Below are 27,356 nucleotides of genomic sequence, written 5' to 3' on the forward strand. Positions count from 1 at the left end.
GATTTGCCGTTACCAGAGGGAGCAGAAAAAACATCGCCGCGCGAATCGAAAAACGGCCATCGCGCGAGCGCCATGAGATCAAGTCAGAAAGCGTAAGAAAGCGTACGTGAAATTTTTTAACCAATCCGCCGCGAAACTTACTTTGCTACGTTGTAAGATTTTGTTCAATAAAGTAGTGCAGTAAACTACGAGTTAAAAGATCACGTTTTAAGTTTGAGTTGAAGAAAGAACTTTGCTTCTAGAACAAAAGCATTAACCTATTGACTTCAATCCGACTATAATCGAGAATCATTTATCAATTAATAACTCGATTATGCGTATTACAGGGTTTCCCACGATTTATTGGTCAGTTCCCATGATTTTTTGGTGCATTCCCACGATTTTTTTTATCGTATCCCATAGATTTTTGGTTCATTCCCATAATTTATTGGTATTTTTCGATTGGTTATCAATACAATTGCACCAAAAAATTCTGGGAAACGGCCAAAAAATCGGGGGAACGCACCAAAAACAATATGAGAACCCACCAAAAATTGATGGGAATCAACCAATAAATCGTGGTAAACCCTGTATGAATTATTAATTATTGGCTCCTATTTAATCTTAATATGACTTCACTTACGGTTAACTACACGGGATCGTTTCATTGAATAATGTAGTATAATTAAGCCATAATGATAAATGCAATCAACTTAACGTTCAGTGTCGTACAGCACCAGATTACATGTTACTGGGTTGTTAATTTTCTTTCCAAAAATGTCTGGAAGTGCTTCCTATATTGTCGAATTAACGTTTAAATACCTGTTATGCATGGTTGACCGGTATACCGGTAGACGGATTAACTCCTATAAAACGTCGACGTAATTCACCGCCCATCTAAAATAGAAAAATACTTTGCAACGCAGGCAGTTTATTCAGAATATTCATTTATTTTACGATATCTCCTACTACTAATTATACACATATGATAACAAAGCCTTAACGTAACAATAATGAAACAAAGTGAGAAGTAATTAAAACTTATTGGTAGAAGCATTTTAAAACCCAAATTGTACTCTGCAGTGTAATTTATGTCAAATCACGGATTCGTATTACCTTCTACCAAATCACTCACTTCGACAGATGTGATCTTGATCACAGGATATTTTTTCTGATTTTGCATAAACAATTTGCATGTGGTTTGATTATCTTCTTGTTCTTCTGTTGTAAGAACAGGCATCAGCATCAATTCCTTATGCGTTTCTAAATCACTCTTCTGTTGTGCATAATACTTCTGATAGCCTTCTTCCAACAATTGAATTGATCCATGGCAAGTATACTGTGCCTCGCGCTTTGACAAAATAAAACCATTGATGAAACACATTTTCACCTCTAGCAGCGTTTGGTCTTCAATCATGGGAGCAGCCGATGGTACAACATAATCTTCATTACGATGTATAATTGTCATATGGTCGTAAAGCACCTTCAATTCCTTAAAGGTTGCATCACACTGCGGGCAATCGTATTTCAACGCATGTCTAGCCACATGCTGACCCATGCTTAACTCGTCCACAGTTTGTTCAGTACATAACCCACAAATGTATCTTATTACCCTGCCGTCTCCCTTGTTTTCAACGTTCTGCTTCTTACCAAGCGTTAGCGCCCAGTCAATAAAGGTATCGTCAATATGATCAAATGGAGACAAATGTTTAGCTCCACTACTGTGGTGCTGTTGATAGTGATGGGAGAAATCTTTCTCATGGCCAGAACCATTGAGATACGCACACAGTCCACATTTGAGTGGGTTCCAATAATCAAGACATACGAAAGTTTTATCTGCGTGCGTCGTTTCACAATGGGTCCGAAGCGCCGAAAAGGTATCCTCCTTGTCACAATAAAAGCAGCGTTTAATGCTGCACAACCGAAATCCGGTAAACGAACCAATTTTATCGCTCTCCTCTGTTGGATCATTGAGAAAATTTTTGCTAATCAAACCATGGACAATTCGGGAGTGCATGTGCAATGATTTATAGTGCTCGAAGCAGTCATCACAAAAGAGGCAACCAAATTTGGTGCAAACACTCCAACGACAGGTTACGTCTTTCTTTACAGCAACCCGTTTTGAGGCACGCCTTTCCATCGCAAAAGCATTCATTACTGTATTTGGCGACATGCTCTGTTCCATCGCTGATTCCAAGGATTTTGCACGAGGCCGTTCACTATGATTGTCTACTGAAAGGTCTTTATTAGTCTCACCTGTAGCATTACTGTCCTTAGATTGTTGGCTGTCCTCCATTGCAGTATCTTTATTTGCATCCGTAGCAGCTGTGTTCGTTTCATTCGTCATGGTGTCACTTTCGAGATCCTTTTCCACTTTCACCTTTGCAGCTGACGCTGAGACAACTTCTTGTTGGTCAGTTTCATCGGTAGCTAGAAGAGCATAACTATGCTCTCGTAACACCGGACATAGCATTAAATTCTCACGCCTGCTACTACCCTTGCCTACTCTTCTATGTTCTGTGTTTATGCGTTCATTCAAAGAGTCGTCAAAATCTGCCAGCCTTTCGTCCAAATCTTCTGCATCATCAATCGACGAAGAAATTGTGATTGCCTCAACTACTTTCTCTATGATTTGCAAATCGTCGGAAGATTCTGATTCTGTGTCTTCGTTGTTTGATGATTGTTCGATTTCCTTCACATGGTACATCTCAATCATCACGACGTCCTGCTCATTATGTTTGTCTTTAAAATGTTTAATACTTTCCGCGTTAGTAAATGTTCGAAATTTGCACAGCGAACACATGAAACGCTCACCTGGCAAATCGTGCACATTCTGCATATGCTCCATGATCGTTTGCCTTAAGGGCGACCGCAACTGGCATACATTACATTCCCATTGCTCCGATGATTCACGCAACACGTTTATCTCACACTTGGACGAATGCATAACGCTCTTGATGTGCATGGCTACATTCTCAAACAAATAATGGTAATAGGCACAGTTTCCACACCCGTATAAATTTTCCCCATGGTAGTACAGATGCTGAAAGATAGTTTCTGGGCTTTTCAGCCAATCTTTGAATGTTTTGCTGCAATGCGCACATATGTAAGAGTTGTGATTTTTTCTCTCAGGGCACTCAATTAAGTGCTTTTGAAATGATATTTTACTGGTCTCATTACTGCCACAGAGACCACACTTATAAAGCAAGCTGTAGTGTGCTTGTTTGGGATATCGTTTATGGCTCACAGTACCCGTTGCGGTAATTCCAGCAAAACTCGATTTAGACCATAACAACGGTTTGTTTGAGTTGATTTTCGTTTGTATGAGCTTTTCTCCTATTTCTATAGTTTGTTTCACATACTTTCGCTTGTCTTCCACTGATATTCTGCCTGGCATGACGGTAATTATATCGGACAATATATCCTTCTTTACCGGATGAGCAAAGGACAGCTGCACCGAAGTACAGCCATGCTCCGTGTTCATGTGTTTCACAACACTAGGTAGCAAAAAATGTTTGTAACAGCACACGAAACAAACATACTGATTGAGACTGTGCACTGTGAGATGATAGATGTAAGTGTTTATATTGTTCAACTTAAGTAGACAGTGACTGCAAGTGATTGGTAACGGGGCTTCTGTAGATAGTATGTGATGATAGCTTCGCATGTGCTGTACTAGTGCGTCGTGATTCTCGAACCGTTCCGTACATGAGATCATTCCGCACGTGTTAATCTCCATCGGGGTGATCTTTTTTCTGTTTGCACGTAAACACAAAAATCGGTAGTATCGATCGATTAGATCAGGAAATTCTTCAAAATGAAAACCTATTTGCTTTACTGTAGCTTCTTTTTCGCCATAACCACTGTACGAGGCAACAAAAGGTCTATCGAAAATTGTCATGCTGGGTATCTTGACTCTATTAGAGATTTCGCTGTTTTGAGCGCTAGTTGCGAAGGCTCTTTGTGTCACATCACAAAATTGCTTCGAAGAAGTAGGTTTATCGAATGATGAGGTTGTAGAGCTGGTAGTCATACAGCTGTCTGTAGAAGATCGTACGGTTTGCGTTGTACGACTTGTTATTATTGCTGGGTGCGTTCCATTTGGCCTAATTGGTCCATTTCCAACCATCAAGGGAGACCTAGCACTTAGCCCCGTAATGGTAGATGGTTTCGCCACAGTAATATTGGCATTCGAAGAAAGTTTTAACAACATTGTTCCAGTTTCGGAGCGTATCAACCTAAATCTCTTGTTCGAACCTAACACAGGCGAATCGCTTACTCGTTTCGTACCACGATTAACGTTCACGTTAGCGTTGGGGAAAGAAACTGTACGATTGGCAGCCGCTATAGGCAATGTTTGCTGGGCAGTTAGGATTTTCCCTGCTGTAGAGAGTTTAATTCCCCCTTGAACGTTAAGAATTTTTGGTATTTTGGTGTCCACATTTGGGTCTTCCTTTTTTATGTCCGCCGGTAATATCGGTGGTACTGCAATCGGTGATTTTTCATTATTATTAATACTAGTTTTTGTAACGCTTTTCGAAGTATCGGGATCCAAATATTTCACAAGTTCGTTAGGTACTACTACTCTTAAATCTAGCAAGTACTTTTTATTAGGCTGATTCGATTTCTGAAAGAGAAAAAATGGGTTTAAAGTTAAATTTAATTTTAATTAAAGTTTTAAAAAGAATGTGAAAGTAAAAGTGTAAATATACAGACCATCACTTCTCGCCTTTTAGAACAGAATAATGGTTTGTTAGGATGAACATTACTAAGATGCCGTTGCATCATTTGCTTAATGTTGCACGCATAATCACAATACAAACATTCATATGTTCCGATGTAATGGGTAAGCAAATGAGCGGCAACATTGTCCTTCTTAATTGTTCTTAAGCACCAGCAGCATGAGATAGCCACACCACAGTGGACCGTTTGTACATGTTCTATAAACGATGATATAGCCAGATATTGCTTATGGCATACTGTCGAGTGCAAATGTAGAAAAAACAGTGTAGGAAAAATTAAATATAAATCGTTTAGGAATGTTTTGCCTTCATTCATACCTGTACATTTCAATATTTTTTGCCGTACTTTTCCTTTCAAAGCAGCAGACATATAATTAATCTTAGGAATGTCGCGGCGTTCGGGGAGTTCGATGATTGATTTTTCACCGCTTCGATCTTCAGCATGATATATTTGCTGATGATTTAACACATTAGCAGCATCCAGTGAGCGATAAAAGCAATAACCGCACTGAAAACGGCATTGCCCATGGTCTTTCTTGATGTGATCAATAAGATCAATTATTTTATCACAAACCATAACACAATAAGCGCAAGTAAAAATTCCGGCACTATCATCGTGTTTCGCTAAATGAACCACCATGTCACAGGAATCGTTCGTATTAAAGCTACAATAACTTCCCATACACTTGAACAAATTGCTTAAGGATTCTCCATCCAGCATCGGACTGCACCAATCCCAACATTTCATTAATGGTTCTTTGGTCCATGGTTTTAATATATTTTTAACGGTTGAAACATCCTTTTGCGCCGCCGCATTCATTGCAGAAAATATGTATGTATTTGAAGATATATATCTGAAATAAAAAAATAAATAAACATCTTTAATTTAAATATTAAAACATCGATTTTAAAGTCACTTGATTCATCTGCTCAAAATGATGAATGATCCAATTGCATTTAAAAATATTCAGATTCTATTTTAAACAAAATATTATACCCAAATTTGAAACGACATCGCGAATAAATGATCGCATTTTAACAGTCGTTTAAAGTTCCTTTTGGTTTCCCCGAGTTTTTGTTGTACATTTCTGTTAAAATAAACCAGTTAAAATAAGCAGTGAACGACTGCTCGATTTCACATATAGGCAATCACAGGGAAAAATTCGAGCAATATAATTCAACGACTGTTAATTTGTATCGCATACGCTCTTGATGATCGTCTGTTTAAAACATAGGGCATAGGACCAGTCGTTAAAATTGTTAAATCAAAAAAGACTAATGACAATAAAAATAATTTGTATTGTAAATATCGCAATAAATTAAATCCTAACAAAACAATACAAATACACAGAAGTTTTACAAGAAACAACTTAGAAATAGGAACGGCAACAATACGAAATGCAAAAAAGAACTACTCAATCAACTAGAAACAAGAGAAAATCAGTATCACTAAGAAAAGTTACAGGATGTACCAAAACAAGTCCTGTACCCTCACTAATGGCCAAAGCGGCAGAAATTCCTGTTGTTATGAACCAACGCAAGATGATTCTCATGAGAACTGGATTTAGTAATGAAAACACAGAACGAAATTTTATAGCAAATAGAGAGAATTATATTGTCAAAATTAGGAATAAAGAAAACCCTCTTCCGTTACTGCATCCAACCAAACAAGACGTGTTTTCTCTAAGCTCCGAAAATTACCCTAGTAATTTACAACAGGTTATGGGCCCAGACCCAATCCAAAATTAAGTAATTAATATTCTATCGAAGATAAAAGTGCCACACTTCACATCACCCGAACAAAGAGTGAAATTTTGTGTACGAGAGAAATGAGCACGGAGGAAGCGAATTCCGCAGGACCGAGCAGAGAGAGCAGCGCAGGAGCAGCAGCACTAAGCGGCCACGCGGTCGGGAGCAACAACCTCGCAATGAACGTAGGTATCGAAAAGTTGAAAGGACGGGAGAACTACGTTTCGTGGGCCTTCGCGATGAAGATGATGTTGTGTAGAGAACGGTGCTGGGATATTGTAACGGCTAGAGACGATAAGGCGCTAGACAAAGACATGGACATGCGGGCATTGTCCACTATCGCGCTTAGCTTAGAAAAGCACAATTACAGCCTTGTGATGGACGCTAATACAGCAAAGGAAGCTTGGGAAAAGCTCAAAGCTGCGTTCACTGATGATGGAATATGTCATCAAACGACATGCACGTACACTCCAGAACAAAATGGAGTAGCGGAGCGGATGAACCGCACTATTGTTGAAAAGGTTCGGAGCATGCTAAACGATGCGCAGTTACCAAAGCGATTTTGGGCGGAAGCAGTTAACACTGCTGTATATTTAATTAATCGGAGTCCTACGAGAGCGTTAAATGACATTACTCCAGAGGAGGCATGGTCAGGCAAAAGACCACATTTGGGACATCTCAAAATATTTGGCTCTACAGTTATGGTACACAAGCCTAAGCAGAAACGAGTAAAACTCGATCCAAAATCCGAACGGTGCATTTTCCTTGGTTATGCACACAACACAAAAGGATTTAGAGTTTTTAACGTTGCCACCAACGAAATAATTATCAGTCGTGATATTATTGTCGTTGATGAAGGTCAATGTGAAGGTTTTGGCAAGGAACAAACAACTCCTGTTGAGTTTCTGGAACTGTTTTTTGCTGAAGGAAAGGATGAGTCAAATAGTACACGTAATAATCCGATTAATATTTCACCAACAGAAGAAGCATCGGATGGTCAGACAGAAGAAACCCCAACAAGGTTTGATCAGAGCAATGAAACTCCAAGGCGCAGTCAACGACAACACAAACTTCCAAGCAAGTACAAAGATTATGTCATTAATCGCAAATTTGTTCCTTCATCAACATTAGCTAACGAAGCAGAAAACGTATCGAGTGACTCGGACTATACGACACCAGAGAGCGAGTCTGATGAAGCGTTAGTTGTTTTCTCGCAGCGAGAAGATCCCAGAAACTATGCTGAAGCTATGAAGTCTGAAGATGCTAAACAGTGGATGGATGCTATCCAAGAAGAGCTTCAGTCTATTGAGGCTAACAATACATGGTCACTGGTAGACCTACCACCGGGACGGAAGGCGATAGGCAGCAAGTGGGTCTTCAAGACTAAGAGAGATGTGGATGGAAATTTGTTGCGTTACAAAGCTCGTGTTGTTGCGCAAGGGTTTAGTCAGCAGTTTGGAACTGACTATGATGAGGTATTTGCACCAGTTGTTAAGCAGACGACTTTCCGTGTGCTAATGGGGATTGCGGCAAAAAGGGGAATGGCGGTAAAGCAGTACGATATTAAGACCGCGTTTCTGTACGGCGATTTAGAAGAAGAAATCTTTATGAAAGTTCCACAAGGTGTGAAAGTGGAAGATAACAAGGTTTGTAGATTGAAGAAAGGGCTATACGGCTTAAAACAATCAGCAAGATCGTGGAATCAGAGACTTGATCAAGAACTAAAGCGCCAGGGATATACGAATTGCTTAGCAGACAGTTGCTTGTACAGGAAAAGATGCGGAAAGGAATGGTGCTACGTCTTAGTATATGTAGACGATTTGATAGTTGCGGGAGATAATCTTGACATGATTGAATCATTGCTTGCTGAATTGAAAAAGTCGTTTGAGGTTAACATTTTGGGCGACATAAGATTCTTTCTTGGAATAGAAGTAGAGAAAAATAAGCAAGGAGATTATTTTGTTAATCAGCGCAACTACATCAAAGATGTAATTATCTCTAGTGGATTAACAGATGCAAAGCCTTCTAGTATTCCTCTTGATCCAGGGTACATAAAGATCGAAGCAGAAGAAATCGAACTTTCTGATAATAAGGAGTATCAGCAGTTAATAGGCAAATTGCTTTATATTGCGATTAACACGAGACCAGATATATCGGCAGCCGTATCAATACTTAGCCAAAAGATAAGTAAACCCACACAACGCGATTGGTGTGAGTTAAAGAGAGTTGTGAGATATTTAAAGGGAACCATTAACTATCGTCTACGATTGAGCGAAAAAGGATGCGATAATGGTATAATTGGCTATTGTGACTCAGATTGGGCCGAGAACAGAATAGATAGAAAATCCAACAGTGGATATGTTTTTAAAGTAAACGGCGGTACGGTTAGTTGGACTTGTAGAAAGCAATCATGCGTAACGTTATCAACAGCCGAAGCAGAATTTGTCGCAATATCAGAAGGGATACAGGAAGCGCTGTGGTTGAAATTACTTCTTGAGGAATTAAACGATGTACAGGAAGTTATTATTCACGAAGACAACCAGAGCTGTTTGAAAATCTTATCAGGCGAAAAGTTGAGTAATAGAACTAAGCATATTGCAACGCGCTATCATTTTACTAAGGATCTAATTAAGAAAGGACAGATCAGCTGCGTCTATTGTTCAACAGAAGAAATGATCGCGGATATATTAACTAAACCATTAGCCAGGATTAGAATACAGAAGTTAGTAAGCTTGATAGGGTTAAGTGTTTCACTGTGAGATATACAACGACAGCGTAAGGGAACTTGCGTTGAGGAGGAGTGTTGTTATGAACCAACGCAAGATGATTCTCATGAGAACTGGATTTAGTAATGAAAACACAGAACGAAATTTTATAGCAAATAGAGAGAATTATATTGTCAAAATTAGGAATAAAGAAAACCCTCTTCCGTTACTGCATCCAACCAAACAAGACGTGTTTTCTCTAAGCTCCGAAAATTACCCTAGTAATTTACAACAATTCCTTTAAGCATAAAAGCAAAATACCTCGCGAGCAATGAGCAAGCAAAAGAGATTGCACATTCAATAATTCATAGAAACCTACTATGTGACACAAACCTAAATTGCAACACAAGAAACAACAATAACAAATTCAAAACATATTACGAAAAAATATATGAAGAAAACAAAAACATCATAAACAAAATGGATAAAATAGTAATCAATGATACCACTAAAAGAGTATCGATAACTTCCAATGTTCCGGATAATATAACGAAAACTCCACATTATAGACAAACAAACATTACCAACAAGAAATAAAGTTTTTCAGAAAAACAAATTCCATTATTTACACGGATGGAAGCAGAAAAGATGACGGTTGTGGTATAGCTATATATATCAAACCACACAACAACATAAATATGTACTCGAATCACAAATATAAATTGAAAAACAACACACCTATTACATCAGTAGAATTGACTGCAATAGATAAGGCACTAAAAATAGCAGTGTAAAACAACATACACAACCCTATACTATATACGGATAGCAAAGCGGCTTGCAGCATCATCAAAAGAGAACAATATAACAACGACATAGAGGAAAGTACATACAATTTCATTAGAAACAGTTGAAATATAAATGCACAAATCCGATGGTTGCCGGGACATATCAATATTGAAGGAAATGAAAAGGCTGATGATTTAGCAAAAAAGGGATTGACGGCAGACTACATACTGGAAAACAAATTAAGAAAAAGTTATATAAAACTTGTTTTTCAACAAAGAATGATATTTCAAACGAAGGAATGGTGCACAACGGAAATCCAACATAAAGGAAAAAAAATCGAAGAATACCAGAAAGGGTTTAAAAGAGATAACTGGCATAAAACGATAAACATCAATGCAAACGAAATAAAGACAATGAATGACTAACATCCGAGAAGATCTATTTATCAAACACTGGAAAAATAATGACGGAAAAATAAAAAAGGAAATAATTAGATTCATACAAGACACAAAAATCACCATGTAAAAAACAGTAAATTTGAAAAGCATACAAAAGCAAAAGCAAGACACCATGATCATATAAACTCTGAAAGACAAATCATAAACACAACATAGAAATGTCAGAACTATCAGCAAGAAAACGACACAAATACAAGGTTACCAACATCGGAGAGGTATATGACTCAGGCAGTCGAAAAATTAAGAGCGGTACGTCTTTGAATATGACTTTATAAAGCATAGGCTTTATAAAACATAGAAGACTAAATTTTGCTTCACCATAGAAGAAGAAGAAGAAGAAGAAGAAGAATATTGTCAAATTTAGTTTAGTATTTATGAATCGATGGACCATAAAGCCCTCTCGAGACAAATGTTGTTTACAATATACATTAGATGACGAACAGAACATTTATATATTGTTATTGTTGGACGCATTTCAAACACTTAAACGTGTAGTCAGTTCTACTCCCGTTATTTCAGGCTCATAGACATCGTTAGCTGAATTTTTTAGACGTCACATACAAAGAAGGGTGTTGCGAGAGCCAAAGGTTTTTTCGGGTTTCATCGACTGCCAGCATCGGCCGGCGACGGAGTATTCCGGCAGGAACATAGAGGTGAATCCTCGAATGCAGCTCGGGACAGTCGATTTAAGATTGCCGTGATAAGGGCCGTGTATGTGCTTCATCGCTTGCGATCTTATGGCACGTGCTGCCAAACGCTTTTTCGTATAAATTTGCGATTATTTGGATGTTTCCTAAAATTAAGTTGAAATTGTTCCTACAAAACACCCCACATTTAGTTTGACAGATAAAATTGGATGCGACGTCTGATGTAATCAAAAATTTTTGATTGCGTCGTACGACGAAATCGCACGTTCGACGTTATCTGTCAAATCTCATGTAAAATTTTGACGGGCCTTCCGATAAAATCGCACCCGATGCAGCACAGACACGGCACTAAATGCCAGCCTGGCGTTCTCAACATGGTTAATCTGAATCTGGTTAATTTTTAACGAGACTGCTGTGACAACTTACACTGTGTCTAGAAGCTCCGAAAAGCACCAAGATGAAATTTTTGAACGATATTGGAAAAAATCGATTTTAATCGCTAAAATAAAGTCAAGAAAATTCCATTTGCTTTTAATAAATATGTATGTGCTTATTGAACTGCAAAAAGACTAACTATAATTCGTTCACCATAAACTGCAAATTGAAATTTTGTTCAGCATTGTTCTTTGCATGCCGAAGAGATTTCTCTCACCGAAAATGCTGTCAGTCGCTATCAAAGCATGCTGTCAGTTGCTCTCTCGGTATATGTAAAAGAAATGAAATGATAAGCCGGTCTTATGATATTATCATCAACTTTACAGGCTTACATAACCTAGTTTCGATTTTAAAATGAATTACTATAAGCAAAACATATACCCTGTTGCAAGTTAAAAAAAAAAGATAAACAAATCATTCTAGCTTTTGAGGTTAGCTTAGTCAAGACTGTTTTTAGTTGATACGTACCTTGTCTGGCATGAAGCTACACACTATTTTTTTCAGCAGTTCAGTAATATCTGATTCTGATATTTAGTGAGACGACAAATTTGACACTTATCAGCTATTTGATTTTCAGTAAAATTTGCTGTACTGAAATGCATTCAGTAAAATGTTTTACTGAAGATCATTAAAAACATAACATTAATGCTGAAATTCAGCAAAACTATCTATTACTGAATAGCTTTCAGTAAAAAAACATTAGTGAAGCAAACTTAGAAAATGTGCTGAGTAGCCAAAGAAAACGCATTTACCTAACACTCATAAATAATATCCGTCATTATCACGTTATATGCTGTAACCACAGAAGAATCACTTCCGTTATTTTGACTTGTGCGAACAGTGCGCCAAACCAAGGTGTATGGATATTAGGAGGGCAAGTGCTCCAGAATAAATTGATATTTCACGACTTGACATAACAATACTGGGAGCTACAGTATTAAAATCGGAATGGACTGGAGGGGGGTTTAGAAAATTGTATGCGATTTGACATACCATTTCTCAATGATGGCGCCCGGAAAACGCGCTAATAATTCACCTTTTTCATGAACACATCTTGCGCCAAACCAAGCTGTATGCATATTAGGAGCAAGGTGTATGGATATTAGGAGGTGAAGTGCTTCAAAGCAAATTGACATTTCACGACTTGACATAACAATACTCGGGGCTCCGGTACTAAAATCGGGAAGGGCAGGAGAGGGGCATAGAAAATTGTATGCGATTTGACATAATCCTGTCAAAATTTTATATGAGATTTGACAGATAACGTCGGACATGCGATTTCGTCGTACGACGGAATCAAATTTTTTTGATTTCGTCGGACGCCGCATTCGATTTTATCCGTCAAACTAAATGTGTGGTGTTTTGTAGGAACAATCTCAACTTAATTTTTCATAATCGTTATATTATTAAAATCATCCAAATAATTGCAATATTATACGAAAAAGCGTTTGACAGCACGTGCGATAAAATCACATCCAATGGAGCTCAGACACGGGCCTTATTCATGTATTTTATCTACAATATTTTTTCAATTCAATATACTTAATAAACATATTTTGGGCTTTGCGAGTGAAACTTTAAAATATACACACTTATTATATTATTTTACTTGATTCGAGTCGAATAGAGAAATTGGACTAGATTGCTCTATGAAATATGCTTGCTATTTTAGATGTCTGATTGGAAAAAATCAATCGAGAAGGGCAGTAGGCGACAAATACACAGACAAAATTTCGAATATTAAAAAAAAAAACTCTTAGGCTGGAAATAGACGAACCGAGATCTCGGTTCGTCTATTTCCAGCCTTACAAAATTAGAATTTTGGCCAAAAATAAGTAATATCCTAAATTTTAATTACTGAAAAATTGAAAGAAATATTTCAATGTATCAAAAAAATACTAAAATATTTTCCAAAAAGGGCATCCATCAAACACAACAAATTAACAGGAATTGTATACTGCGAATTCGAGTATTACGTACGGATTTGTGACCACACCGGACTGTGATAATTTTTGTGACCGAAATAAAGTCGTTGCCACCTATTTTTACCACCTGCCCTATACCATCTATACCAATTTTGGCTCTATACCATCAATTTTTGACAGTGCGCATCAATTTTTGTCGCTAAGGAATCAATTATGTACAGTGCACATCAATTTTTGTCGCTAAGTAATCAATTATGAGCAGTGCGCATCAATTTTTGTCTGTAAGGAATCAATTTTTGACAGTGTGCATCAATTTTTGACTCTAACGCACCAAATTTTGACTCTAAGTCATGTATTTTTGACCCTTACCGTATTAATACACGATGCGCAGTCTCAGATTGCGCATATATTCGTTTTATCAAAACATAAGTCATTTCGCGAAGCCAATCCTGAGCTATAAACGTCATTTCCATACATTTTCAGATTGCGCCAAGATTGCGCATAAATTTTCAAGATTATATGTCCGAGATATATAAATTTTTTTTGACAGATAAATATATCAAATCGACCCGTTTGACAGATAAATATATGCGCAATCTGAGATTGCGCATCGTCTATTGCAAAGTGGGTATAGGGACTAGGTGGGCTTATAGGTTTGGCGGGAAGGCCATATTGGACGAACGAATGACAGGAGGGGATTCGATTGTGATACGTAGTTTTTCACCCACACTACGACACATCATCCAAAATAGCCATTGGAATTCACACGCACACATCAACAAATGATCGAATCCCCTCCTGTCATTTCGTTTTCATTTTTCTACAGTACGGCTGTCAATTTGTTCGGGATAAGCCCACCTGTATAATAAACCCACTTTGGTCTATTGCTACGGTTAGGCTTCTATTTTTGACATGAGAAAAACGAGTCAATTTACTTTTTTCAGAGGATTAAGGTGGATTAATTACTATTTATGAGCAAAAGCGGATTAATTACTATTTATGAGCAATTATTGTAACAAAATAAATAATTTGCTTTTTGTGTAAGCATCTGAAAAATCTTTGTATTTACTTCTTGTTTCCATGCATCATACCATCATCCATGTATACGTGTATCTTTTTAGAATCTTGTTTTCAAGCTTTCAAGGCGCTAGCTATAAACCGAATTTTAACAGACCTCGAATAAACGTGCTATTTAATTGTGTGCATATTTATGTGAACGTGTTCAAAGCTCTTAAGTTTTTCGTCCAACTCATAAACAACTAATTTATCTAGTTTGATAGTAAGATGCGCAGAAATCAATAACGATGAAGAATTATGGTTTAATAGAATTAAGTTATGCGACTTGAATACAATGAAGATACTCCAAGGAATAAACATATTTATATTTTAAAAGAGTAACAATTAAACAGCACGTACTGTATTTATCAAATGTCATTTGACATTCACGATGTCAGTGCTAATATTTTGAGTACAATTTTAGTCCAAACAAACCAGGCCGAAAAGGAGAAAATGTTCCTAAAGACTACACTACTATCAACAACTATCAAAATTTTGTACAATTTCATTGGCATGTTATTGATAATTGATAAGTTTATCAATAAAACTTCAATTTTGGCTTCGATACTCATTTATATGACTTAACTTCCAGCATAAATTGGCATTGGAAAAGTTTTTACATCTACCAATAATACACAACATTTTTTTTTATTTGTGTTAAGTAAAATGGACTTAAATCAAAGCACGAAAAGAAAAATAATATAACAACAGATGCAAACAGAGAACGTGTGTGCCATTTGTATAACAGTGGAAAAAATCCGAAAGAAATTTGCGAAATCTTAAACTTTAAACGTACTACAGACCTAGCTATTGTGAAAAATATCGCGAAAAAGGGGTAATCCATCCATGTTTAGGATGCACAAGAATATATAAGGAGATGGTTGGATGAGGATTGCTGCTTATCCTTAAAGGCCATCAAAAATAAGCTTCAAAATGAATGCAACCTTTTAGTTAGCACCTTCACTTTACAGCGAACGATAAAAGGTTTTAATTTTTCTTACACGCACATCAAGAATACCTGTAAGACGAAACTGTAGTTCTACAATTAGCATAAGGAAGACATATGCTCTGGAGTTTATGGCACACTAGCTACGATGCCTGAAGCTAACATACAGTCAGTCCAAAAAGTATTCGTCTAGTTGAATATTTTTCAGAAAAAGGCGAATTATGGCCGCAAAATGCATGGGGTGGTAAAAGTAATCACGGGGTTTGATAAATGGACTATCAATACACACGTACTGCTAAAAATAAGCTTTAAAATAGTGCAATAACAACTAAATTATTTAAACAACTAAAAAAAGTCATTTGATTGGTGCGCAAAAAGTATTCGTCTATCAGACTTTTGGCGTAATAAGCGTATGAAAACAAAGGTTATGGAATCAAAAAATGTCCTGATCTTGTTTCTTATTGCATTTATGACTATTGATGACTACTAGCACAACGCAAGAACTCATTTGAACCTTTAAAAAGGCGTATTTTTGATCCACTCATCCTACAAGACTTGTTCCAATTATTCTCTGGTAGAAAAATGGCATTTCCAGACTACGTGGCCAAGTTCCATTGAAAAAATGGCAACTGATATCTTATTGAGAGTCTACTAATCCATTTTCATCATTTTGGTGTCAGCTGGTTTGGTGTTTCGGGCAAATGACAATGCTCTGTATGTTCTCCAGCTCGACTGTTCTTGAAACATGTGATACATTTTAAGTAAAATTTCTCAGAACTGGGACTCAAAGTACTTAAAAACGTCATGAATATGTTTCTCCATCTTGTCTCCTATCAATTTGAATCATTTTTTTAGCTCAACTTTCCTCACGGAGACCTAGTATCATGACATCATAGTGCTACCGTTACACGAGGTTTTGCTGCTGCACCTTAGTAGACTGTTTTCGCTATGGTAGACGTCGGCTGTATAACCTTGGCGATTTAAACATGTTTTAATATGTTAGTAGAGCCTAATTTGAAATAAATTCCTGAATTATTTGATGCACCTTAACAGATTTGGCCACTTTCTGTGTACGGTATTATTCAAACAAAACATGTTTGTAACAACTCACTCATTCAAGCTATTACATGACCAGCTACGATGAAATGCAGCATGGCCCATCAACCAAATGTGACCCATCTCTTTTCCTGATCTTATTGGTCATCAAAAAATGCACTGATTCCTTGGTAAAATTTAATTTTTTTGGACATTAAACCGCTTCTTTCGTTAGATTAATCGTTAAGGATGGCTGCTTACATGGCAGTTTGTCACACAATTAGTGTCAGAAAAATGGCCAAACTCTGATCAAATGAAGGAACGAGGCCTCCCACACATTTTGTAACCTTCAAAAATTGGTAGGATTGGTTGTGCATAAGTTAAAGATACGATTTTCGCCATCATGCTCCAATCATTTAACTCCCCCGTCTTTAGTGCCTCTCTGACCGCTTGAAGTGCAATTGAAACAACAGAAATGCATTAATTTAGAAAGAAGTCACCAGTAGATTGATAATAATAAATTCAATTCACGTCTACGTAGTGTTTGTCCAGTGTAAATGATTAAAAAGCTAGATAGACGAATACTTTTTGCGTGCCAATCAAATGATTTTTTTTTAGTTTTTATATAAATTAGTTGTTATTGCACTATTTTAATGCTTATTTTTTAGCAGTACGTGTGTATTGATGGTCTCTTTATCGAACCTCATCATTACTTTTATCTCCCCATACGTATTACGGCCATAATTCGCCTTTTTCTGAAAAATATTCAGCTAGACGAATACTTTTTGGACTGACTGTAATTTTCATAGATAAAGTTGGATTCAGCGTATTGCTGCGATCTGGATACGACAGAAGAGTATTTGCGATCAGGTATTATTTCAATTTGTTGTGCCATGAGCAAGCATGAGATAGTTGCCTATTGATCCCAACCTTTCCCATTTAATACAAATTCATTTGATACGTTCTTGGAGGAACTTTTTGACACATTGGCACAAAAAAATATAACAACTGGCGTGCTAGTAATGGACAATGTTCGATTCTATCATTCCGGTAGAGTGAAAGAACTGATCGAAGCTCAAGTAGGGTTCAAAATATTGTTTCTTTCTCCTTATTCTGTATTTTTAAACCCTATTGAGAACATGTTCATCATATGGAAGAACATTGTTAAACGAGGAAATCTAGAAAATGAGGAAATAGTTAACATGGTAGACAACGGAAGTACTCTGATCAAAAGAATGGATTGTGAAAATTGTTTGAGCAATTTGTTTAATTATCTACCGCGTTGCCAGAATGAAAAAGTTATTGAAGATTAGTAACTCAGTTGTGAAGATAGAACTATAGAATTTTCTGATGTGAAATACGTATGTTATTTAGTTTGTAAGTTATTTGAAATAAATAGAACTTCTTTTTCTTTGACATTAATTGATTTATATTATTTATTTGTGTTTATGAATAATATCAATGTTTATTTTTACCATAAAGTATAAAGATGGTAGGCATGTGAGAAAAATTGATGCGCGCTGTCAAAAATTGATGAGTTTGAATCAAAAATTGATGTGCACTATCATAAATTGATGCCTTAGAGATAAAAATTGATGAGTGCTGTCAAAAATTGGTACCTTCAAGACAAAAAATAGTGACTTATAGCAAAAATTTTACGGCAACGACTGTATCAATAAAAAAGCACTTAACAGATCACATCCGATGGAGCACTGATACCAAAACTTGTAAGACATTTTGTATTATTTAAATAACACCAAGATCTTACAATTAAGCGCTGATACCCCTCCACACAATGCAAACTGATTACCACACCGCTCTCTCAGCAAAGTCACTCAATTCAGCGAGTTTGATTGCGGTACGGTTGTTTCCCGGTGTAGTGAAACCGGACGGAAATGAACATGAAAGTAAGTAGAAGAAACGTAAGTCTTCGTTTGATATTTACATCATTTAGTTTGATTGTTTGCATTTTGTATTCATAACTTTTCGTAACTAAGAAATTTTTTGTAAATCATTTTTAAAACGGTATTGTTTGATGATATTCCAATGGAAATAGTTATTTAAAATTATTATACAAAAACGTTATAAAAGACTCCAGAAAAACACCTAGTTTGTTATATTGTTAAGAATCTGGTGCTAAGAAAACAGTTCATTTTGAAAAAAACCCTTATATTTAGAGCGAATTGACGCTAGGAAAACTTGTTTGTTTTTTATGATTCTATAAAATTAAGATACTCAATCAGACCACCATAATATACAAAAATTGTCACCAAATTAACACTTCATTAGATTTGATTTGCATGCATGTAAAAATGAACGAGCTATCAAGTCCTATATTTTAATGTATTAGTGCAAAAAAGAGCTATGCATCTGTATCCTACATGAACTTTGAGTTGGCACGCAATTGTTGGGATACGATGTGAGGTTAATTGTAATAGAAGGTGGGCTTATGGTGTTCTTCCTCACTAATACATCGACACAATATTTGACAGCTCGATCCATAACAAAGTCTGGTACAATGTGTAGCAGAATTTGGGCCATGAGTGCCATACGGACAAGAGTGCCCACAAACATCTTTTACATTAAAACTTGTGTTAAATGACCAATTGAATATACAGATGGTTTTATCCTGATGTCTACTGTATACTGTATTAAATTTTATATAGTTTTATCAATTTTCCCGTTGTTTGAACTGCTTTATGTTGAGTATCAAAATTGAGCAGAAAATTATAGTTTTTCAACCATACCAAATAAGGCAAAAAACTTAGGACCAAACAACCGATAAAATATGTATACCTGCGTAAAGCTGAGAAAACGTGAAATTTGTTCTGGAAATAATTGAAAATAAACTTTATTTTAACGCTGAAAAATTCAATTTCATAAAAGTTACACCTTTTGGGGCAAAAGAGCCACCTCTATTTGCGGCAAGTGTGCCACTCTATTTCATAAGCACGAGCTATCAAAAATGTTAACATTGGTGTAGCGTGCAGCGGTATGTATGGTGCGCTATAATGAGCGGATTCTACCCCGGAAATAAATCCAGTAACAAACCATATTGCGATTTGGTTTTTGGTCAAAAAAGGTTCATTGTTGACTCAAGACATGGAGGAATAAATACACTAGTGTCACACGTAAAAATAATCAATTGTCTGAAAAATACGTTTATTTCCTCCAGGTAGCCGTCTTGCCCCATACGCATAGCACTCTTACCCCATAGCCTAAAAAACAACGTGTTTTTCGACCATTTTTAAAACGCTTCAAAAATAGTTTTGTTTGCACTTATTTCAAGCGAAACTCATTTTTAGGTGAGGGAATAGATGTAAAATGGCTATGAGATATAAATCAGCATGTGCTAAACAAGTTTTAGTGAGGTATAACGTGAAATGCTTCAGATGACACACTTGCCCCAAATTCCGCTATGTATTTAGAAGATTGATGTTTATCGCTTATGGTTGGTGATATTGTGGAAGACGTCCCAAATAACCAAGATACCGAAAACGCCACCAATTTCTTGTACTAAAAATCCAATTGCATCAAACAAAGCTAAAAAATTATCAATTTGGTGGGTTAAACTTATTGTTACCATAGCAGAATAGTCAATCCTACGTATGGGGCCACGGTCTATTCGGGGATTGAACCCATGACGGGCATGTTGTTAAGTCGTACGAGTTGACGACTGTACCACCAGACCGGCACTGGCCCGTATACCATTTCAAAAAAAAAATAATTTGATTTTTTTTAAACAGTCACAGTATGAATTCTTAATTAGTTTGAGTTTGTTTATGTTATATTAGCTGTAATTGTAAAGTAAATAAGTAAGTTTTTTTTAAACAGTCACAGTATGAATTCTTAATTAGTTTGAGTTTGTTTATGTTATATTAGCTGTAATTGTAAAGTAAATAAGTAAGTTTTTTATTTTTATTTTTTTTTCTACTCTTAAGCAATACGGCCTTTTTGGACCGTTACTCCTGAATAAAAAAAAAAAGTAAGTTTTTTTTGTATATTTATACCAAATATTTTTTAGATTTTTTACAAAATTTGGACGAATAATATTTGTACAAAGTCTCACATGATGCATCGCTGTTTCTCATAAAACCATTTCCCAAATGATTTAATGCAGTAAACTATATATTAAATATGGAAATCACTAGTGGCCGGTTCCAGCAGTTCAACACTGACAACTAAGGCCCGTATCTGTACTTCATGAGATGCGATGAAATTGGACGTGCGGTAAAATTTTATATGGGATTTGACAACTAATGCTAAAGCTAATTTTGTCAAACGGCTGAATAAAAGAAATGGAATTATACAAGATTTGTAGGAACAAGCTCAAACGCATGTTTTTTATCGTTATTGTTATCGTTCAACTGACCAATTGATCAAAATAATCATAATATCAATCGAAATAGCTGCTGACAGCACATACGATAAAATTGTATTTCGATTTAGCACTGCCACTGCGAGTGGTTCTATGCGACCGAGTGGAACCCCGAGAAAAGGAAATCTGCATCTCAATCCGTTGGCTTAAAATCTCTAGTACAATTTTCAGATCGACACTTCAGAAAGGCTTCATTTGTGTGACTGCTATGAACCAAATCTGAGGCATCTTCTTTAAATAAAAAAGAATGTATTTTCTCGTGCAGATTACCACACCTCCCCCCGTCCCTCCGCTTAACACTTCAAAACATACCAAAAACTACCGAAAACTACCGATATAATTTTGACGCTCCTACCGAAAACTGTCAAAAAAAATCTGGCCACACTGGCGGCCACTTCGATGTTGTTGAAGTACATTTTTTTATGCACGGTTAATTCATTTCCTCAACATGTTTCACCCCAAAATGTGATGAATTATGAAAAGAAAGCTATTAAACGTGTGTCTATTGATTTTTTGTGAAACATCTTTGTGTAAAATGTGTTTCTGTGTGTTTGTTTACTAGCAAATGGATTCTTTCATTTCGCTGGTCAGTGCACATTTTATTGACTAATGTGCACATTTTATAGACTAATACTATTCCCGAAGTTATGCTATGATGTACGTGAATGAGTTAAAATAATCAATGTGTTGAAATCCTGTTCAGCATATTGACCTTAGCTCGCACATGATCCATCTTTTTCTAGTCAACATGTTTAGAAAAGGTGGGCCAAGCTTGGACAAGGTCAATACATCTTATCAGAACTGACCACTCCAATTGTTCTAAAATTTGGTGAGTTAACGACAGAATCGATCTTCAATAACCCACGCGGGCTTGGAGTGGCTTTACAGTGAGTTGAAGCCGATTTGGTTATTTAGGATCTGTCAATCCCTGTATACACACACGGAGTGTTGACCCCGTATCAGCCCTTCCGATTTTGATACCGATGCCAAAGGGTAACACAATGCTGATGATGTATTCTGTGTTAATTATCCATTTTTTTTTTTCGTTTAATGCCGTAGCCTCTACTTAAAAGTTATAGGGCTGTCAAATAAAGTCGGAATTAAACAGCATAAACTTTAACTAAAAATCATGCGTTTGTTTGGAAAAGCCGGGTTAAAAAATATATACTAACATAACGAACCTTATTGAAAAGAATTGAAGATTTTAAAAATAGGAACCACTCTTCAAACAAACTCATGCGAAACTTTTGATGCGATTACGTTTACTGTCTATTTTCTAACTTTGAAGAGAACAGGTGCAATTGGCTAATAAATTAATTTGAGGGATTCATTCGTACTCTTGGAAAAACAAAAAAATAGAGCGAAAAAAAAACAAACAAAAACTTTTGCCTTGCTGCTTCGGAAATCATTTGCATACAAAACGAAAGCCCTGAGAGATTAAATAGAAAGTAAACAATATTTTTCGCGTCTGTACATTCTGCCAATAAATTAACAACGGGTGGTTCGAAAAACACTGCATCGTGTGATGCTTTCCGAAATGTCAAATTCGCCGAGTGCATGAAAAAATGACAGCCCTTGAATGACGTTCCGCAATTGATAGCCTGCAACCTAGTTGCCAAGCATGCCCAAAACATACCTAATGATTGTTGAAACAAAACACCAACCACACCTCGATTTTGGAATAAGCGTACGCAATTACGTGCACTGCGGGTTAGAAATCACTCACTTATCAATATTCACACTTTTATTACGGTGGGTACTACAAGTAAAATGAAGCAATTGCAGAGCGCGCACGTCCGCTCCTCTCGATGTGTGTATTGTCAATAAACGTCAACCAAATGGTTGGCTGCGTTTTGTGTCGAAGTGTTGATTTGGCTGCGTACGTTGAATGTCAACAAAGTTAATTTTGGATTCTGTATAGGCGCGGCGCCACGGAGGTGACAAAATGTTTAAAATTTGTCAATTCTGTAAAAACTGCTTGTCAACAGCAAAAAACAGCAATGCTCATCGGAAGCGATTTTATCGGACGAGATTTATATGGGATTTGACAGCTAACGTCGGACGTGCGATCGTCGTCCGACGTTATCTGTCAAATCCCATATAAATCTCGTCCGATAATATCGCATCCGATGAGCGTTGCCACCGCCCTTACACATGAACGTCGAAAAGCTCAAACCTCTGATTGCCATCGATATTTTGTTTCAGAAGTACAGTGGAGCGCCGTTTATCCGGGTACCTTTTATCCGGTTGTCCGTTTATCCGTGCTGTTGAAAAATGACAGTTCAATACTTAGATGACATTGCGTGCTGAGGAGGATATTTGAAATAGCGGTTATCAGAGCATTTTGTCATAACAAAATACGCTATAATTCACAGCACATTTCAAATGTTCTCTTCGGAAAAACATGAAGTTTATAAAACTGGCTAGGTTTTACTAAAACATAATATTTATTACAAAAACAAACTAGGATTTTGTGATCAAATAAATACTTTGACTCATTATCCGTGTTATTCGACTGTCCGTGCGAGGGCGAGTCCCGAAGAGCCCGGATAATCGGCACTCCACTGTAGTAAATTGATACAAATCAAATAGAAATAGGGTAACTGTACCAGTTTTCGGCAGGCTAGTGCAGCAGTTTCAAAAAAAAACTGCTGATACACCCTCATGTTTTATTACTTTTCAGGGAAAGTAATGTTATTTTGGTTGGTAAACTATTGTAGCACGTTTCGCTATTTTTTATTTGCCACTTCAAAGCCATTTTTTAGAAATATTAGTGAAAATACAAACATTGTTTTGCTCCTATTTTCGGCAGATTGTTCCAAGGTGTGTTTATTAAGGTGAAGGTGAATTATTAGCGCGTTTTCCAGGCGCCATCATTGAGTATTGTTATGTCCAATCGCGTACAATTTTCTATACCCCCCTCCAGCCCTTTCCGATTGAAATACCAGAGCTCACAGTATTGTTATGTCAAGCAAGGTGTGTTCATGAAGAAGGTGAATTATTAGCGCGTTTTCCGGGCGCCATCATTGAGTATTATTATGTCAAATCGCATACAATTTTCTTTGCCCCTCTCCTGCCCTTCCCGATTTTAATACCGGAGCCCCGAGTATTGTTATGTCAAGTCGTGAAATGTCAATTTGCTTTGAAGCACTTCACCTCCTAATATCCATACACCTTGGATTGTTCCTATTTTGTGTAAAAAAGCTTTTTTATCATTGATTTTATCAAAGTCTATATAATACAGAGGTCGAGTCGTCCAGAACATTTGATCAAAAAGCGTGGGAAAGTTTTGACAGCTGGATGAAAAAGCTTCAATAGTTTCATCGTAGCATTTGTTTTTTTTTTTTTTTTTTTTTTTTGGCTCAACAACCGATGTCGGTCAATGCCTGCCTGTGCCCACTTGTGGGCTTGGCTTTCAGTGACTAATTGATTCCCCCCCATAGCAGGATAGTCAGTCCTACGTATGGCGGCGCGGTCTATTTGGGGATTTAACCCAAAACGGGCACGGGCATGTTGTTAAGTCGTACGAGTTGACGACTGTACTACGAGACCGGCTAATCGTAGCATACATTGAGGTTTTAGTTGTTGTGCATGCAGTGGTCCGAATGCATTTTCGGTCATTTTTACATCGTTTGTTCGTAATATTGCACTTAAAAAGTTGACGAATATCAAGAAAAGATAGAATTATAGTACAATTATTAATTATAACAAGATCAGTGCCCAAAATTAGGACGAAATCATGTGCAGCTCAATAGGACCAAACCCAATAGACTTGTTTCCTGATATTGGTCGTGTTTAACTGATGAATTAGTGAAAAAACTACTCCATGCCACGTACATGAGAAGGAAATGTATAGTTACACTAGGTTTTGTGCAGAAAAAGCACAATTGGCCTAAACAGTGTTTGGTTGTGTGGAATCGTTTACAAACTTTTTCATCTAACTGTCAAAAATAAGCTTTCAAAATGGTGGGCCAAAATCGAGCTATGCATCGACCTCTGTATTATATAGACTTTGGATTTTATGTTGCCTTTTTTGCCCGTTTTGACAGCCTTTTTGATGGGATATATAAACAGAGCAACCATTGAAGGAAAGTGACAGCTTTACAACGTACGGCACCGGCTGCTCACACATAACTATTTTTCTCGTAAGTTATTGCATTATTTATCGTAAATTTATCGTATTTGATAGAAGAAATTTAGTAGTAAATATTGACATATTGTTGTGTTTTGATCAAATATTTAAGGAATATTCAGCCAAAGTGTGTTATTGTTATGAGTTTCGGCACAAGCGTAAAGAGGCGAAAGAACTCCGTTGGAGCCAAACCCAAGTGCCACAAATCCACTAAACGACCACTAAACGGCTTCTAAACGACTCAAGCACTCTACCTAAACGGAATATAGAAAGACTTTGTTTAGCAGACGGCAAACGACTCATGCATTCTAAAAATAGCAAAAAAGCTGGTGGCGCCATCTGTTTGTGAGATTCCCAACCAGTTGAGCTTCATCGCTTGGAGGAAAGCTTTCTCATTTCCTCTGTACTGTTGTATGGTTTCGCATTGAAGTTATGCATCGCTAGAACTAGAACGGGCGATACGATTGTTTAAATACTAAACTCCAACCGAGACCACCAGTACTGAAGCAAGTGAGATTTGAGTAATGGTCGTTGGTGTCGGTACACACGTATCTGACCACACGACCATTCATATAGATTTTTGCTCAGAAAGTTAGAAGGCTATATAGGTCATGATAAGATGAAACTTGTCGAAACACATTGCAAGAAAAGGATAGCAATATAATGATGAGTTGTAGTACGCCATCTATTGATCAAACCAATGAAGCTGTGAAGCTTTCATTTTTTTCTATGGATATTCAATTTTTCAGTCGTTTAAGCTTAATCTGTGGCGCTTGGGAAGCCTCTATAAACTATTCAAACAAACAATATTTCGGCACAAGCCCACATAATAGAACTGTCAAAAATATATAATTACCTTACGCATACGCATTTTCGGCAGCATTGAAAGTGAAAAATAACTTGTTTATCGTGATTTTAAAATTCCAAACAAAAAAACAAGCAAAAAATATTTCATATACACCACCATTTCATAGGTTAACTGTTCTGCTTCGCTTAATCTCAAAACCTGTCGAACTATTGACTGCCAACAAATTTGCCGAAAAATATGTTGAAAAATACGCATGGAAATGGTGTAAAACTCCGTATATGAATAACAAATGAATATACTTTCACTACAAAATTGTATTTTGTGACATTTGTGCAGAATTTCGTCCTGTCAAATTTGTATATGGGATTTGACAGATAACGTCGGACGACGAAATCGCACGTCCGACGTTATCTGTCAAATCCCATATAAATCTCTTCCGATAAAATCGCATCCGATGAGCGTTGCCACGAGCCTTAGACCCGTGTCTATGCTCCATCAGATGCGATTTTATCGGAGGGTCTGTCAATATATATATATATATATATATATATATATATATATATATATATATATATATATATATATATATATATATATATATATATATATATATATATATATATATATATATATATATATATATATATACATATATATATATATATATATATATACATATATATATATATATATATATATATATATATATATATATATATATATATATATATATATATATATATATATATATATATATATATATATATATATATATATATATAATATTTATTTATATATATATATATATATATATATATATATATATATATATATATATATATATATATATATATATATATATATATAATATTTATTTATATATATATATTTATATATATATATATATATATATATATATATATATATAATATTTATATGGATTTTGACAGATAACGTCGAAGTGTGCGTATTTCCACATAAGTCGAATCTCGGGATTTCTACACATTCGTTGTTGGCAGAGGATATTTACGGCACAAAAATTGCGCAAATAATTCGCACATTTCTTGCCGGTCGGATGGTTCGACGTTTTCGAGTGTTGTGGGCATGGAAGTACGTGAGCCTCTCTTACTATGAAAGTACTTACTTACTTATGCGGCGCTTAACCGCTTTGAGATCTTGGCCTCAGAAGTGTCCGAAACCGCTCACGGTCTCGCGCCTTCATCTGCCAGTCCGTTATCCCGGTCTTAATGGCGGACGCCTCCACGCCATCTTGCCACCTAAATTTGGGTCAATCACGCCTCCTCTGTCCTTGTCGATGGCCTAGAAGGACTTTACGGGTTGGGTCTTCTGTTTCCATGCGTGCAACATGACTAGCCCACGGGAGTCAGGCGAGCTTGATGCGCTGCACGACAGTGAGATCGCCGTACATCTCGTATAGCTCGTCATTATAACGGCTCCTCCATTGTCCTTCCACACATACGGGGCCAAGTATCCTTCTGAGCATCTTCCTATCGAACGCGGCTAAGAGGGTTTCGTCAGATATGGACAGTGTCCATGTCAAACTAACAAACA

At 36.5% G+C, this 27,356-nt stretch overlaps 1 protein-coding gene across 2 annotated transcripts in view; it reads right to left on the reverse strand.

Moving 5' to 3' along the window:
* Positions 1–908: 908 nt before the first annotated feature.
* The window catches only part of LOC120956197 (uncharacterized), a 49,094-nt gene continuing 22,646 nt past the window's right edge, over positions 909–27,356 (reverse strand). Inside the window, exons 1-4 of one of the 2 annotated variants that reach the window (XM_049609522.1) lie at positions 22,481–22,909; positions 5,040–5,575; positions 4,696–4,958; positions 909–4,606 (exon numbers count right to left, since the gene is read on the reverse strand). In XM_049609522.1, coding sequence (XP_049465479.1) covers positions 1,079–4,606; positions 4,696–4,958; positions 5,040–5,541 — 4,293 coding nt within the window. In that variant the 5' untranslated portion in view covers positions 5,542–5,575; positions 22,481–22,909 and the 3' untranslated portion in view covers positions 909–1,078. Of the gene's footprint in view, positions 4,607–4,695; positions 4,959–5,039; positions 5,576–22,480; positions 22,910–27,356 lie in introns of those variants that run through there. The other variant, XM_040377569.2, reaches the window with a different exon arrangement.

Source organism: Anopheles coluzzii, chromosome 3 (genome assembly GCF_943734685.1).
Source record: "Anopheles coluzzii chromosome 3, AcolN3, whole genome shotgun sequence".
Taxonomy (NCBI): Eukaryota; Metazoa; Arthropoda; class Insecta; order Diptera; family Culicidae; genus Anopheles; species Anopheles coluzzii.